Source organism: Morone saxatilis, unplaced genomic scaffold (assembly GCF_004916995.1).
Source record: "Morone saxatilis isolate NCDOM2014 unplaced genomic scaffold, NCSU_SB_2.0 Contig16, whole genome shotgun sequence".
In the NCBI taxonomy this organism is placed as follows: domain Eukaryota; kingdom Metazoa; phylum Chordata; class Actinopteri; family Moronidae; genus Morone; species Morone saxatilis.
Window position 1 is genome coordinate 20409635 of NW_023339718.1, and position 18084 is coordinate 20427718.

General features: G+C 40.6%; 1 protein-coding gene across 1 annotated transcript in view; it reads right to left on the bottom strand.

Annotated features, from left to right (window-relative positions):
* Positions 1 to 22: 22 nt before the first annotated feature.
* Positions 23 to 18084, bottom strand: part of bmp2k (BMP2 inducible kinase) — a gene marked incomplete in the record, with an annotated part of 45882 nt that continues 27820 nt past the window's right edge. Inside the window, 10 exon segments of the mRNA XM_035657804.1 lie at positions 23 to 3251; positions 10315 to 10434; positions 10863 to 11032; positions 11607 to 11818; positions 13126 to 13299; positions 13400 to 13593; positions 14110 to 14258; positions 14786 to 14865; positions 14954 to 15057; positions 15731 to 15863. Coding sequence (XP_035513697.1) covers positions 1783 to 3251; positions 10315 to 10434; positions 10863 to 11032; positions 11607 to 11818; positions 13126 to 13299; positions 13400 to 13593; positions 14110 to 14258; positions 14786 to 14865; positions 14954 to 15057; positions 15731 to 15863 — 2805 coding nt within the window.

An 18084-nucleotide genomic window follows, 5' to 3' on the forward strand; every position in this document is an offset into this window, starting at 1 on the left:
CAGCATCCACCTCAAGCCGAACTGAGATGACTCTTTTTATTGCATCAAACAGCAGTATAGCATGATAAATACAATATAAGATTTACCCTTGTGGTGGTGGTAGGGGTGGAAAATCGTTGGATCAAATGGTTCCACTGGTGAAAACACAGCAACCTGCAGGTTCAAACAAATGTGCCAATGGGTGTGTAGGTAATGCAGTGCTTAAGGCCGCCAATGTAGAGCACAAGGGAATAGTTCATGGAAGAATTCGGCATTGAAAACTGCACTCCTGAAGACAAATGACCTGAATTTGCATGACACTCTTCAATGTTTCTTCCCTTTATGAATACGCCAATTCACATTCTGTAGTGGAAAGATCTGTCAAAGAATACCTGATGGTATTCCATATTGTTGTTGTTGTCAGCAAATCACATGAAAAGACCAAAACCAATAACAAACCAATTCTGTGACTAGTATTTTGTGTGTGAATTCAAAATAACCATACGTGTCTCACATCTATCTTTTCACTATGAAGCTGGTTAGCTTAGCATAAAGACTGAAAGCAGGGGAAAACTGCTAGCCTGTCTCTGTCAAGGGTAACAAAATCCATTACAGAAAACTATTTCTTGGGCGGGTGAAATAACTTCCTGGAGTCCTGTTCTGAAATGAGCATAGTTCAGTAAACATTATTCATCAGTTCCTTTAAATGTATGTCTTCAGTAGGAACCACTGTGCCACAGACAGGGTAGGGAAGTCAAAGTATTGAGATGGACTAACACATTGTTGTGTTTGGTCATTTTATGGAATTTGTTGACAATAACAAAATATATGGAACACCACCAGCCTTATCCTTTAACAATGGTGCAATTAAATATTTTTAAGCATAAATTATTCTAAAAACATTATGACATCTAATGTCAGGAGCATGTACATTGCTGAGAAAATAGCAGTACAGCTTGCCAGTTTCTGTAAGGGTCGAAGTTCTTAAAACGTAAACCTAGACTAGTGATCTGTGTTGTGTTGTGTCTTGTGTTTTATTTATTTCTAACAATGTGTTGAGTTGTAACTTCATAAAAAATAAAGTTAACAGTACTTACATAGAAGTTTACAGCTACAGTTAAGAGCCTAAATTTAAACCTGACCCAATTAACAGATCCAACTTTTTAAGGAAGTACAATAAAATTAGATCCCTTCTAGTATTTAAAGTGTAATGCAACACAAACAACAGCCACATCTGGCTGCGTAAAGACTACTGTGAAATTATGCATAGAGGGAGGTCTAATAAGGACAAAACGAAGTGGTTAAGGTCGACTCCCTATCGATTCCACCGACATGAAAGGCGACGCAGGCCGATTGTGCCGTGGTTTTTCCGAGGTACTGTGCAGCAAGGCAGAGCCCAGCTCAGGTAAGGCTTTGTGGTGCTAAAAATAACACATTGGTAGATCAGAAGGCAGGCCATAGCGCTTTTTGCAGAGAGTCAAGCTGTCAAACGTTAAGCTTAAAATCACAGTACAATTTCGAGTGGGTTTTCCATTTCTCCATGTTCAAACGTCTTTACAAGCGTTAAGGATGCAGCATTAAAGGCTTCTCAGCAAACAGGTACAGCTGAAAGATATGTGGAAACATCACACACTCCACAGGATTTGGGCTTTTGTTATTGAAACTGAGAGATGTATTAAAATGTTCTTTAAAAAAAAAGTGTTAGGGCATTGTTAGCTTCTTGGTTTATGATTGGTTGTTCCCAAGCAACAAAAAAAAAAAAAAAGCTTAGGGGTTATTTAACAGCAACTGGCAGAGTAGAAGTCACTGCTTCGAGGGAAAAGGTGCAGCTCCGAACGGGTCTAGCTCCAAACGGTTCCGAGGTCCAAAAGGGTCGAGCTCCCCCAGCTGCGAGGGCGGCGGCGGCGGCGGCTGCTGCGGTCCACCGTGGACCATTTCTGTGAAGGGCACCGCCCCAAAATCATCCATTATTTTGCTTTCTCCGAGAGCACCGTGAAGAGAACCAGTCCAGGACTTGCCATTGGCTGTGCCCATGTCACTCTTGCTATCAGGGAGTCCCTGATACTGGCCGTGTCGGCTGCCGTCCTGAGGATGGAAAGGTTTGGCTCCAAATGGGTCTAAAAGGGCCTCATCTACCGGCAGAGAAGCTCCTTTGTCTTTCCCTTCAGCCATGGTTATATCAACACTGATGTTCTCTTTAGAGTCCGAGGTGCTAAGGAACTCATTGCTGCTCTGTGAGTCTCTCCGGCCAACCTTCTTGTGTCGGCGAACTCGCTCAGGTGTGCGGTAAGTTGGCTTGTTGGTCTTGCGGCCTCCAGTTGGCGTACCGTGGTGGCGTTTGCCGTTGCTGCCGCCTGCTGTGGACTCCTGCTTGGTTTTTCTCTGGCGTGACGACAGCTTCTGGAGGCTGCGCTGCTTCAGCCGCTGTTGCTGAGGGCTGGCTGACTCCTCAAAGGACGTGTGGAAGATATCTTCTGCACTTCTAGAGGTGGTGGGAGGCGGTTCAGTGGGGCCCGGCTGGAAGGGAGAGAAGCCGAAGATGTCAATGCCCTCGGGGGAAATGGGCGGTGTTTGCCCCATGGGAACATCACTGCCACTCTTGCCTGACTTGGAGAGGTTCCGGCTGAATGGCGCTTTGGTAAAAACATCAAACTCGTCCCCAGCTTTCTGCTCATGGCTAACTTGCCTGAATGGCGCTTTGGCAAAGATGTCTGAGCTTTCTGGAGGCCCGACAGGTGAGGCTCCTTTGAGGAAAGGAACAGCACCGAAAACATCCACAGGATCCACAGCCAGGGCAGCTCTCGCTCCGCTGGGCGACTCAGGAGGGGTGATCAGAGTCATGCCAGAATCCTCCCGAGGACTCTTTCTGGTGGCGGCCGAAGCTGCTTTACCTGCCGGAGCCTTCTTTGAGCGGCTCTTGACCCTGCTGGGATCGTAGTCCGAGTCAGAGCTGTGCTTGTCTTCATCCTCCTCTCCCTCTTCTTCAGAGTCCATCAGCAGAGGCCTCTGTCCTAAATTCTCTGGCTCAGTGTCTTCACCGTGCTCGCTGTTCAGGCCCTCTTCCTCCTCCGGCTCTTCTTCCTCGCTGCTTTTTGGTGAAGGAGGGTCGGACTCGAAGTCGCTGTCGGATTCTTCGCCTGGTCTGCAGTTGCTCTTTTTGCCTGGTTTGTGCTCCTTGACCGTCGCCGGCTGCAGATCTTGTGCAGTGGTTGAGACGGGGGTAGGAATGCTGACTTCCTCGTTGGTCTGCTCAGTCTCTATCACATCGGTGCCTGCAGAAACGACAGAAATGCGAGCGTTATAGATGTTCCCAGTCTTCTTGTCTTTTTAATATTCTCAAACAAATGTGCATTTTAGTAGACATTTGTTTGAAGTTAAGTTTTAACCTCACACTCTGGATGTTTTAAATAACAAGATGAGTGACAGAAGGAGACTCTTGATGCCAGAAGTTCATTTCCTAAAAACGTCTTGTGGCCTCTTTGACCTCTGTAATATGTGGATTACTTGGCTTATATTAGGATTTGGATTTGTGGATTTCCAAACAGTTTGTCCAATATTGAAGCAGAAAGAGCAGTGAAGGAGAATTCACAAAACTCAATATGGTCTTAAAGCTTCTCTGACCTCTCTACTCTGACCCTGCAATAAGAGGAGCAGGCTTAGAGGATGAAGAAATATGCCCAGCCCAGCCCAGCTGTCCAAGATTCACAAAGTTAAGTTGCTTTTAAATTTAAATCTCTTGGTGAAAAGATTTAAGCTGTCAGTCACCTCCTTTAGACTTAAAACAATAAAATAAAGCTTTGTTCTACAATTACTACTCCTTACTTCACCATTTCTATAAATTCTTACGCATAGTTGGCATTTGCTGAAAACTTTGTGCTTTGTGTAAATTTATTTCCAAGAGATTTGCATAATGACAACTTAGAAATTAGCCTAATTAGCAAGTGGATAGTCTCCAATTATATTGAAAATAAGTTGTGCCATGCACAATGAGCCAATTTATTGTTCCCTATTAGTGGAAGCTCTACATTAGAAAGCAGAAAAAGGACCCCCTGCTGTGAACACGAAAATGGAAACCTCTCCGCGTCTTCAACCATCCAAACTGGCAGGACGTGATGACAGATTAGCCAAAAGCTTTGTTGTTGATAAATGAAACAAGGCGGCAATAAAAGATAGAAAGTCACTGGAACAAAACATATTAATACAGCAAACATGAGGTGCTCTGCATCTGTTCGCTCCACCCGACTGGTCCCAGATTATAACTCGTAATCATGTTCACCTCACCAGGGTGAGACAATCTCACGTCTTTAATCATGAGAGAAGATGACAGACTGACACACAGATTTGTTTTGTCGATGTTCCTTTGGGTAAAAGCTGAAGGATTACATGCTGCGTCTGATCTCTTAAAGATACAAATAAGTGGTGAAAACATGCGTATGATTGTTCTCTTATCTGATGGAAGATAAAATCTGTTAGAAATGCCTGACAGCAGGCTGGAGAAGTCTCTTCCCTCACGCTAACCCTAACCCTAACAACTACTGAACCTAGATTGATTTGATGAAGCTGCAGAAAGGCCGACGTTTTCAATACTGAGTGACTGAACCAAATCATTACCGAAAACACACGACTGCTAATTGTATTACGCAAAATATTAATCATGTAGTTGACTTCTCAAAATACCAGGAGGACAGAGCTCCCCACTGGGGGTCAAAATGATGAAATTGTACAATGTGATGAAATTATAATAGAGCTAAATAGCTCTACTGTATAGGTCAGCAGAAAATAATCAAGTCAATAATCAAGCAGAAAATTCTAATCATCCCTTTTATCAGCTTCTCAAGCATTAAATTAGCAGTTTTTCCTCCCTGTCAGCCAGCCATTGTAAAACTGTCTGACCCCAATTTAAAATCATTTTAATAAAGACACTGTATACATTAAGGGGTTGAGACCAACACACTGACTCCCGGCCTGTTCAGGGTTGAGTAACAGGATTAGATGGATTTAAATATCAGTGAATTATGAGCCTGTTTGAGGTCACAGCACAGAATTCATACTTACATAAGGTCTTGTAAAGGAGAGAAATATTGAAACTAACACTTCTCCCTGTCACTCTACAGTACATCATAAAATCGTTTTGTTTTTTTTTACTGTAGCTCATCTTATTGTATAACAAGCTGCTCTGTATATTTGATCACCAAGTTACAGCTTGGTAACATGAAGGTTCTTCTAATGACAACTCAAATTCAAAATGAGAATGTGAATTATTTATGTAACTTGCTTCAATATTGTTTTGGAAATATATATTTCAAGGCCCAGTTGGCAATATGTTGCAATATAAATTTGAGGTGTACTCGCACACATAATTGAAGCGTTTCAGATTTTTACTGTCTTGAAAATGAGCTTCTAATACTATTTGAATGAGACATCTATAAAGTGACCGTGTGTCATAAATCATGCACAAGTGAAAGAACACCATAGACAGGAGGAGACAATGGAGGGTACAATTAGAGATTCACATGAAGAAACTGAGATCATCTAAATAAGGCCATGAAACCGGGAACTGGCTCCCTGTTAAGACGATATTTGGAGGGAAAAAACAGTTAAAACTATATACGACAGTGGAGTGGTTTATCAGTGGATGCTAAACAATCTCAGAGTACGCTGTTATGTTTAAAGGTTTCACACATCTGTTTGTCAACATAATTTTTTTTACCATCACCTTCCCTATGGTCCAAAAATAACCTGTTTGGTTTTGCTGGAGTTTGATTGGGACAGAGAACAAAGACAGCCATGTTCACAACAGGAACATCTTGTACGTGGTGTAGTGGTGGAGAGACTCTAAACTTTCCAATACTTTAAAGAGTTATAAAAAAGGAATCAAAGTGAATATTGATTTTGAATGTTTTTTATTTACCAGTAACATTCTATAAAGAAATACATTCACACTCACAGTATGATACAGGACCTTTTACATAGTCTGTTGCAAAAACAAGATATGTATGAGACAATTTACGGATCTATAGGTTTTATTCTTTCTGCAGGAGCGGTACCAGGAACTGCTGATAGAGTATAGCTAAAACTGAGTGGTGGCATTTTTCAACACTTTTAATGAGAATCACCTAAAATAAAAAGTTCCCAAAGTTTTACTGATGTGTTCTGAGGCTTCTAGCAGGATATAAAGCTGACAAAAAAATTTAAGACTGGGGGAGAAACCAGACCCCGAGACAGAGGTAAAAGCACAGAAAACTTGCAAATGTAAACAATATATAACAACATATTCAATGTCTATGTTTGCTTGTTCATCACACGAATCCTAGCATAATGGTTCACGTTTTCTCGCACTTTAAAAACAGAAAATAAAGTGCAGTTAATGGCTCTGGTCGTCCCTTTCACTTTTCTTTTTGGCTTTGATGGTTCGCCTTTTCAAACTATAGATCCATCCACCAATACACATGAACAAGATGTTTCTGAGTATGGCTGTCTTACTAAATGAAAGATGAAAAGAAACAAAGCAAATAATAAAAACAAAACTGAACTGAAATGAAGCAAGGTTTTTCCACAAAGGCCCAATAAAAGCAGGCGGTGATATGAGCGGAAACAAGAAGCGGAACAGAAGCATCAAGTAACATTAACTCTTTTCCAAACTTACCTTCAGCTAAACACATGATTTACACTTTACCTGTTTAGATATATATATATATTTTTTACAAAAATGTGTATGATTCATGTCTGCATGGATGACTAAGATGGGTCACTTTCTCAGTTGCTGCTCTAAGGCAGAATAACAGCAGCACAGTGAGGATTAACAAACATACAGCCCTTTAGGATTGTATGGATTCAAAAAACAAATCAAAATGTTCCCCATTTTGACAGAAATTATCAGCACACTCTCATCAAGCATTCTTTTCAGCACATCAATTTACATTACACTACTGAATGTGCCATCAACCAGTTGTGTTCAACAAAAAAAAAAGAAAAAAGAAATTGACGCAGTTTAGAGTACCATTTTGTGTCAGTTCTCATCAAAGTCCTATTAGGCAGACCTACATTAGTGGGAATAATGTCTTTCCTTTAAACAAAACTTTGGGAACTAAGGGAAAACACAACTGCTGCTCAATTCCACTAAACATTTGATTCTTCAGCTTAATGTCAACGCTCAAAAAGTGTAATTCTTTTGTAATAACTGTGGGAGAAAAGAAAAAAAAAAGCTGTCTCAGTGTTGTTGGTCAGGTAAATCAAAATGCCACACAAAGGCACTTTGAATCTAGAAATGGAAACCAAACGACTTCCACTATAAAAGAAACATTTGCAATTCTAAATAGGGTTCACACTGTGAGCTGGCTAAAGCCTGTGTAAATACACAAGAAAAGTCTATCTGCGCTGCTCTCATATTTTGAAAATACAGCAAAAACAAAACAGAAACTCCAACTAAAGTCCAGGATTAATTAGGAACGGTCTTAGAATACATCCGTGGTGCTGGCACAGATTTTCTTTTTGGCACTTACAATGTTGCATCAGTGTATTCTGTGACATGCTGCACTCTGATTGGTTTGCAGATGTGGGACGTCAAACTGAGTAGGACTCTAGTATTTTATAAACAGGATGGGCTTTAAATTATGGAACTAAAGCACTGTTACAGCAGCTCTGTCTCGGTGAAATCTGCCATCACTTAAAGTAAAACTGCTAATCAAACACTGGTGTTGCCATGTCGACCAAAGTTCCTCCACATAAGTACACAGAGACACTACGACAGAAAATAAAAGCTGATTAAAGCTGATTTATGCTAATAAGAGGGTGGTCTTTAAAAGTTGCTAGCGGTGCGTTTACACAGTGAAATTTAACAACAACAACAACAACAACAACAAAAAACTCAGCTGGAACCTAAATAACCAACTGACACACTGTGATGGCACAAACACAGGAAGCTAAAAGGCTGATCAAAAATTTGTTGCACATTTTTTCATGCCAGCCTGTAGGAATGACCCAGTCCCAGCACAGTGGGTTTATTTGACCTTTCTGGGTTTTAAATTCGTTACAAAAGTCCCTTCAATCTGTTTGGTTTCTTTTTTTTGGTTTTTCCTTTGATCCAATTTGAACTCAAATAGAATTTCATATTCATTAAGTAACAAGTGAAGACAATAAAATATTTCCACACCTACATTCAAGTGCTTAGAGGGATATATTGCATCATTATCTCGTCTTATTCTACTCTAAACTGTAGCCACTGGACTTGCATTAAGCCTGCATGTTTAAGGACACGAGATGAATTTACTGTAGAAAAAAACAAAAACAAAAAAAACTACTCTCCTCTAGAAAATCTCTAAGTGTTTTAGCGTTGATACTGTGTATCATTAGTCTGAGTTACAAACAGCATTTCTAAATTGCCTATCAAAACGTAACCAATTCACATTTAAGGAGCAGGAAGAGTACAGAGGCACAGAAGCTTATTGCTGCCACTGATATATGTAGAAATACTGCACTGTGATATTCATGTTATACCAGGCTATGATCTGTGTTGGGGTTAAACCACATGCAGTCTGACTGGTTAGTTAAGCCAAATGAGAACTAATTAATCAGGTTATATTAGAGTGTTAAGATCAGCCTCCACAGTAAAGTGCACAGTCCACACAAGAACATTTGAGGCTTTGTCACAACAATAAAAAACACGATTTTGTCATTTGTGAGGATTCGTTGCATTGCAGTTTTAATGGCCGAAGAGGGTCGATGGTGTTTTAATGTAAACAAACTGCAAAGAGCCACAACTTTGGAAGTTCAAGTGTTGTCTTTTCCCCCCCAAACAGGGTTTATTAGTACCAGGGCTGAGCGATGTTTGGGTGAAATGATATGCGACAGACATCGTGGATGTGGACAACGTGATGTAAGAGGTGATTTTGTAGGTTTTTTTTTTTTTTACCAAATTAAGTAAGACTTACTATAAATGATATAATGTAGAATTATTAGACTTTGTGGCTGGGCTCTGTACCAGACATGAGTGTGCGGAGGAATCACATGACACTCATTTCATATGTTGGAGTCGCCTTAGTTTGATATATGATCATTCAAAGATCACATGCCTGACATGGAGCCAGATCACCTGAAATAGGTTCAACACAGGTAGAAAGTGTGAGATAGCTAGTAAACATGAGAAAGAATTACTTTAGGAGGGACTTAATTAGCAACAAGCAAGAAAATAGGAGTGGGCACAAATGATCGGATTCTAAAACGTACATCCACTTTTGCTGGAATGAAAGCACAATACAACTAAAGAGGGGAACTGTTAGAAACAAAGTCTACCATTTTTAAGACGGAAGCTGCTGAAGTTAAATAAAGTGTTTAGCACCGGGTGCACACCTAATAAGGTACTGGACTCCATCAATGTTCTATGAAGTTCTATTCCCAAATATTACGAAACCATAGAAATTCACGATAAGCCATTAGAAATCAACAAACATACGATTCAATGCTTATGGTTCCTGACATTTGTTCAAAGCCGTGGCTTTTAATTAGATGGCCTATGCATGTTTTCATTTTTTTAACCAGTAAGGGACAACTACATTCTATGGTGTGTATCGTTGTGGAATATGACATCACTCAGCCCAAATTAGTACCAACCATGTTCTTTACATGGACAGGTTGCCACTTCAGCCTTGTTATGTTCATATTGCTTTTAGTGTTGATGGAACTACAGCAACCTTATCCAGCTGTCCTTGTTGGACACAGTGAGCTGGAAGTTTTTGCTCTTTTCTTAATGCACTGAAATGAAAATTGTAATTTTACGCAAATCACCTCAGCATAAGCACATATTTCTTTAGCCTGCACAGTGAGACCTCTATATGTTAGTACCTTGCTCCAGCCATTTTGATCTACACAGGGAATGTAACCCCGAACCATTGCAGAGTTAGTGCCTGGCATCCCCCAGTGCCCTAAAGAGGAGACTCAACACTTCTTCCAGCTGACTTGCATAAAGGTTTGTTACAGCAGGGTAGTTAGAAAGCCCCATAGTAAAAGCCACTGATTGCAGTGAATTCAGAAAGTGCTTTTACCACTTCACTGATGCACGTGCTGTTCCTGCTTTTCTTCCAAATGTAGTCATTATATTTTAGACTGATAACAGAAGCCAACTAATCGACCACTGATTAGTGGACACTGGGAAATGAAACAATAATCTGACTGATCATTGTTTTTTAATGCCCCACTGGGGGGTCTGTGTGGCATAGGAGCTCCTGACTGGAGGTCAGGTGGGAACAGAGCTGGACACAGGACAGGAGAGGGCAGAAAGGGGGGGCAGGTGGCTCCACAGTGTTGGGTCCTCACGGTAGAGACTCCTCTAAGACTTGCCTGCGCTGGCCACAAACGGGACTGAGCCGAACAGGTCCTGTGGTGGGAGGGGCTTGGCAGTGGAGGCAGCAGGCTGCGGTAGGTCAGTTTCCACACTGGCTGTTCTCTCCACTGGTTTATCTGTATGTTGAAGATCACAGACAGAAAGACACTTAGATCATCTACAGCTATGACACTTAACGATGCATGGGTTCCATTATATGCTTTTTTTCGGTTGTCACAGGAGATTTTTCTTCAAACACCTCGTTCTACTAAACCCGAGACAAACGCTTACAGTTGTGACAATAAATACTAAACTAGAAAGCATTAAGAGAGTCCAAGACAAAAACAATCCTATAAAGTTTACTGACAGAAAATCTTTAGAAATATTTCATCTCTATCTGGTTCGGCAGCAAAAGAAAGACAGTAATAAACTTGTTGTTGGTTGTTAACAAATGTATCGGCTACAAAAAAGAATCACTTCCATTAAATTTCACTGAAATCTTTTGAGATATAAATAATTGACAAACATACAACTATATAACAAAATCATTGAAGGGGTCACTTGCTTGCTCTGAGCATGTCAAACTCCCGATCAAGCAGCTCCTCCTCTGTCAACTTGGAGAAGTTGTCCTCTCCGAAAGGGTTCCAACCCGACATGTCAGGGGGGTTACTGACTGTACTGTTGCAGCTATGAGAGGGTGGCGTAATCCCATCTGAAGTAAGCAGAGAGTTTCTACTGTGGAGACAGTACAACAGTGATAACCTGTTATGGATAGTATTCAGCTTTGGCACACATTTCAGTATTAAGGCTGTAAGATGATACCCAAAACCTAAATCCAGACGTTTAAGTTGCAAGTATAGACCTTAAAAAGTAAAAGTCTGCAAGAGATGTTTTCCAAAACTTCCTGTACAACATGGAAAAAAAAAATTATACCTTATTGTACTGATTTATTTTAAATATCTTATTACTGAATTAGGCAATAGTGGCTGGGTAAACATAGAAACTTAGTTAAATCTTTGTAGAAGGAAGAAATGTCAAACTAAGGCTAGGTAATGTATTTCAGAAGCATTTTTGTTATATTTGTTGAAATTCTTTTTACATCCCACCAGAAATCAATAAATCCAAATGTTCTAACTGGTATCTGTAGAGGTCCCAGGCCTCTAATAAGCCAGGCCAACCATTTCATTCAGACCGAATGAAATGACTGGCTGAATGTCTGTGTAGCTAGCTACCTGCCTGCCTGCTTGCCTGCCTGCCTTATGAACACAAGTACATGTCCCACAATATGATGAAGTTGAAGGGACATTACCTGGGGTTAGTGTATGAGGAATCCACAGGTGACGGTCCCCCGATTTGGCGAGTTCCAGCTCCAGCAGTGGGCGTGGTCGCATTATAGGAACCAAGTGGGATCTGGAACTCAAGAGGGGAGGACATATAGGGGAGAGGCTGCTGAGCGGGATGATGCTGCTGCTGCTGTTGTTGTTGCTGCTGCTGGACAAAAGCCTGTTGGTACTGGTGCAGCTGTTAGGGAAGGCAGAGAGGGAGAAGAGGGGGAAGGGAATGAGGGACGGACCTTTGATTTCATGGCGCACAATGATGGCAACAAGATGATGAAATGTTGTTAGAAACCAGTTCTGGATTTGGAAAGCTGGGGACACAGTGGAAGGGAGGGATGAAGGAATGAAAGTCAAACAGCACATCGGACACCAAACTTAACAAATTAACTAAGCACCAAATGCATGACGGATCACCTCAAACACTGGCTGACAATCTTAATTGAATAGTTTTTGGCCACTTGAGGGCAGAAACACTCCAAAACAAGCCGACTGATAAACAGTCTTAATGTATTATCAGCTGTATGGGTAACATGTTAACTATTTACACATTCAGCAGAAGCCGAGCAGGATTAGCATTTATTTGGAGCATTCAGTTGGATTCCAATAGATGTTTTCTTAACAAACCATATTAGTAAAACACTTCCTGCACACACCACTGTTGTGCTTTTAAAGTACTGTACAAATAAAGTTGATCTGAAGTCATTACAGAATATTACAAATGTGCTGTCACTTAGCAAAGCTCCCTCACCACAATAAGAAGCAGGTCTAAGATCACAGAGGAAACGCTGATTTTAAAACAGCAGGTATCTTGGGAATAAGAACAGTAATTTTGAGAGGTGCTCTCTTCCCCTGCTTGTGAACTGCTTCATATGTCAGGATGCAACACAGAGGAAACTGCTCGATTTCACCCTCTGTTCGATCCCCTCGTGGCTTCGCTCAGACCAGATTGCCTCTGAAATAAAACAGATGGTACGCGTTCGGTGGGAAACAGACTAAAAATTGCACTGCCCTAACAGTACGCATTTGGAGGACCTGTGTTTGTGTGTTTGATTCAGTATCTGCGTAAATACTAGTTTTCTGAATATTTGGACAGAGTCAGTAGGAAGTTTGAGCGTCTGCTTCCAATGCGGCTTGGCACAGACATGAAGCGATTCGACTGAAGAGAACTGGCTGCCAGTGTTTGGAACAGAGAGAGCAATTTTAGGGCATTCTGATATTAAATGAAATATTCAGCTCCGTGTTATTTCATGCTGTGTCTCCATGTGTTTCGCTGTCAATTGCTCAAACTATTTATTGCAGTTTTGGATAAAATCTTCTGCTCTGAAATTCTGTCACGATATTGAGTTAGAAGTATCCCTCAGATGCCTGAATGGGCTTGAACGCGAACAAAAGCAAATTCAATTTAATGGATGTCCATTTTAGCGCAAACCACAAATCAAATTCTCGCATTGGAAGCTTTAGTTCCAGGTTCAGATCTCTGACAGAACTCACCATGGCTGCGTACTGGTACTGAGCCTGAGCCTGAGCCTGAGCCTGAGCCTGAGCCCGGGCCTGGGCAACCTGCTGCTGGTACATCGGCTGCATCATCATCTGCTGCTGCTGCTGCTGCTGGAGGAGGGCCTGCTGCTGCTGAAGCTGGAGGGACTGCTGCACAGCCTGTTGGTACTGAGGAATGTTGTGAGCACATTAAATATCTCCCAGAAAAGCGGTTGAGTAATGAGTCCTGCTATGATGTGTTGTATGTTTGTCAGTCGGGTGGATGTACCTGGAGGTATTGGAGTTGCTGTGCATTTATATGTTGTTGCTGCACTGCTTGTTGGTGGTGATGTTGTTGTTGTTGTTGTTGTTGTTGTAGTTGCTGCAGACGCAGGTCACCAGGCTGTAGTTGCTGCAGGACTCGGTGCTGCTGACTGCTGGGCTGGGCCTGCACGGATGGCTGCCCTGAGCCAGGGGTGGGAGCTGAGTGGACAGGTTTAGATTTATTACTTGGAACACAACACTGAGCAGAGTTTGAACAAGACAATAAACTGAATAACTGAAAGTGATAAATTCTTCAAGGTAATTCAAGGAAATGTTGTAGTTGGTGAAATCTTGAAAACACAAAAATCCAAAGTACTCTACTAAAGGTCAAACAGCTTGAATGCTAGAGAATACAAAGCTGTGCACTATTGTCACAACAAAATGAATGTACAACATATAATACTTGAAAATACAATTAATGATAAACTTGATTTTATTCTAGGTTTAACCTTGCAGAAATGCTATTTCTCAACTTAGTTTGTCCACCTTTAAACAAACTCTTAGCATTTGGTGTTCAGTTTTCTCTGATAATTACATTGTATCTTCCTGTGGTAAAACAACTTGTGCAATTATATACAGAATGTGTACTTTCTCAATTTTTTTCTATAGAGATAAAAACATATCATCAAGATGATGGAAAGTTCTATATATCAATCTCACTAATGTTTAACAAACCTTTCTGGCCATTGCTGACGGGTGCTGAAGGCACGGTCATCTTGACAGGGGTGACAGTGTTGGCGAGAGGCAAGACGTTACTGTTTGCCGCTTTTGGCCTCTGTCTGGGAGCTATTGATGTTTCCGTTGGGCCCACAGAGTCTGTTATCCTAGAACGAAAGAGTCAAAACGTGTGGTTTGAGTTTCCCTTACCAATACCAATAAATTGTGAGGAGTGTGTGTACATCAGGGTTTGTGCTGTGCACCTTCCTGGTGTCTAATGTGCTGTTCTGCTGAGATATATGTTAAATTCAGCAGCAATTTAAAGGGATTTCTTTTCAATAGCTTAAATAAGCTACAAATTATTCCATTTTGCAATTTGTATTTTCTTTTGTTTATGGCACAAACTAGGAAGTTTTCCTCAAAGAAAGACTTAGCTAAAGTGTTTCTGCTGTAGCACTGGTGGTAGGAATGAAAAAAAATGCAAATGTGCTTTAAACATGTTTATTTTCTTTATAAACCCGTTTAATGGGGAAAATAATAAATAGTAGGGCCACTTAATGTGGATGAAATGTCTTAAACACATTCATTTGCTTAAAGTATGTATAAAGAGGATTCAGCAGAGGATCAGTGTCAGTGCTTGTCTGAATCTTGAGACAAAAAATAAGAAAACGTTGGTCCCTGCAGTAAGCAGTACCTGGCTTTTGTCATGCTTTTCTTAGCAGCAACCTCACTAGCTGTTAGAGGCTCTGGGAGCGACGTAGGGATGGGAGAGTTCTGTAAAAAGGGAAAGACAAATATGTCAATAAGAAAATAACTGAAAAGGCTAAAGCCACACTGACTGCTTCATTCTGTGGGGACTTACAAAGAGATTTGGCACTGGACAGTCTTTTCCAGCTAACTTGAAGGCAAAGTAGGACACTTGGTAAATGTCTGGTCTCTTCTCCTGGTCTGGTTCGAGCATATATCCTAGAAAAGACAAACAGGTCATTTTAAACAGCACACTGTGCAGAACAGCACTGTGTCAATTATTGTGGTTAATGTGCATCTTCTGTCTTTGGCCACTTGGCGGAGCTGTTGGTCAAATTATTTTATAAGGAAGGTCTACTGCAGGATGCATTTAAGGAAGTGAAAAAATTGAAAGCAAACAAGGCTGTCATGACTGACAGTCCATAGCTGGTTCAAACAAGCTAAAGTAAATGCAAACAACAAAACTCAAGTCGGTTATAGAACACTCTGGGGTTGAACACAGCCAGCAAACAGTCAAAGTAACATTGCAAAACAAGATTGTGGGTGCAAATTACAATCTAGTTAATAGCAGAAAATATATAGAATGAAAAAGAAAACATTACATATACTCCCTTTGGAAACCTATGTGCTCCATTTTGTGTGATTGTGTTGGTAACTATAACTATAAATAAAGTTATATCATGTGGAGAAAGTTTTCCACCCCACAAGTACAGCAGTAAAGATAAATCATCATATACATATCATATATACATACATTGTTTTTAAAAAACAAACAATGAAAGTAAATAGTGATTAAATAGTGACAGAAAGTGATTCTCGTGTAGTAATTATATACTCCTGTATCATTAGAATGCACATTATGACATTAATTCATATTAACTCACAAACTTACTGATTAAACAGTGCAACTTGAAGGAGAATTTTGAGTTATCTGGAACAATAAAGGTTCCGTCACATATGGCAACTTGACTCTCCCCAAATGGAAGTGCGAAGAAACACAGCTTGTACAACAAGCATCCAAGTGCCTGTGGAGAAAACAGAAACAGTGCTGAAAAACACCTGAACTCAGTCACTTTTAGGGCTGGGTATCACTTGAAATTTTCAATGCCAGTGCAAACACGATACATGAGTTTTGGCATCGTATTGCAACATATGTTTCAAATGCTTTTGTTGAGAATTATAAACATGTTTTTCTACAAAACAGACAAACCTCAAATGCATCACGGCTCAATGTTTTAACACAACCTAAATGAAATATGGATTAAAACCAACTACATGATGATGATTATGTAAAAAAGACTATGAATCTGACAAAGAATCTGATGCCAACTTTGAATGCTTGACAGTTTTTGATGCTCAGTGCTCCAGGCACATTTTGTTTAGAACTTGAAAGTATTATTACAAAAGATTTACACTTAAACAGAGAAACCACACAAAAGTGAAGTTGTAAACCCAAACTGTAGTAAGAACTTGGGTACTTCCCTCACTGCTTTAAGACTATGATGATACAGCCACTACTAACCAATCTGAACTCCATTTGCTTAATTACTTAATGCTTCTGAATTAATGTTCAAGTTGTTTTGAGTGATTGGGAAAAACATTAAGATTACCACCAGAAGATACAAGAAGTCTGTAAATGAGAAACAAGAAGATTTGAGATCTAACTGATTTGTTTTTTTATAACGCTTGAGCGAGAATTATCTGCAGTACTCATCAGTACTCACCACAGATATCGGAAATACGCATGACAAATAGACTTGTCAAGTACAGTCCATCCTAGCAGGAAGGAACCCTGTCAATGTTGTTGCCTTTCTCTACACAGAGAAGCACAGGCCTATTTAGCAAAGAGTTAATGTTGCTTATGTCAGTGGCTAAAAAGCTGCTTTTAAAAACAGGCCTAGAGTCTGCTCCCGTGGCAATGTGGCTGTCCAAACAAATCCACATGCAAAAGTGCTCTGCTCCCAAATCATATATTCAGTTGCTGCTATATTTGGCTCCGGCGTCTTTTTGTTGATGATGCCGTTGGAGATGAAAGAGACTTTGGAATTAGCGACAGCATGTAGGGAATCTTCTCGTTTAAGCTCTCCATCTGAAGACGGATATTTTTCACAGTTCTCCACTCAACGAGCTAATCCAGTCTGATGCTAAACTCCTAATCTGAGTCAGACAGCATATTCGCCAACAACCCCAAAATGCACGGATAAATGCATATGACATTTGAGTGAGGCCCAATGTACATGTATGTAAAACAGCAGAGTTTCAAACATGGCTAAACATAGAACAGGAAGTGAAAATGCAGGGGGTGGTCCACAGGAAGTTGGTGTTTTTGTTGAACGTCCCACAGTAGCTGTCTTCCTACAACCAGAGGCCTATTTAAAGCTTATGTCAATTCATCTGCTAATGTACACACATATATAACTACCAGTGCAAATTGACACATTTCTCCACAGGGGCAAAAGACAGTTTGAAGTGGCTGGGAGGTAGATCTGGATTAACATGCGTCAGTGATTATAGTCATGTTGTTTTACTTGTCTGGCATTCGAATTATATATAATCCAATGCACATCTTAGAGAAGCGTATGGAAATACAGGACAAAGCGGTGGATTACTCAGTCTAAATGCTCATTTCTCATAACTTCTGCACAAAACTTTGGCTGACAGCTTTGATAGACAGCAGTGTTTTTTGTTGTTTTATGGAAGGCAGAATGAATTTGCACTGGTTTACTGGTTTATATACAATATGTATATCTAGAACAATTGATTCACAGTTGAACCAAGCCTACACATTTTTATGCACGTGTCCCATCAACAGCCGCATCTTTATATGCTGGCTGTTTTAACTCCCTGGGTTCTAGTGCACCAATTTACACCACTCCTCAAAATGGCTGCTGTCCAAGCCCTTGTTCCTGCCTCTCTACCTCACACCTTTAAAAACAGCCAAGACCTATTTCACACAAGCTTATCAAGGTCCTCAACTGGCCATAATTATCTCAAACAGAGGGAAAATAGAAAAGGACAGGCAGCAGGGAGGGAGGAAAAGGACGAGGCGGAGTTCTGGCTTTGCTGTGAATGATGTTGCTTAATGTTTTATGAGGGAAAAACACTGTTGGAGAGCTGGTGGAGGCAAACAGCCTTGGGCAAGCCAGGAGACAGACAGAGAGAGAGAGAGAGAGAAGAGAGAGAGAGAGAGAGAGAGAGAGAGAGAGAGAGAGAGAGAGAGAAAGAAAGAGAGGAAAGTGAGGGATC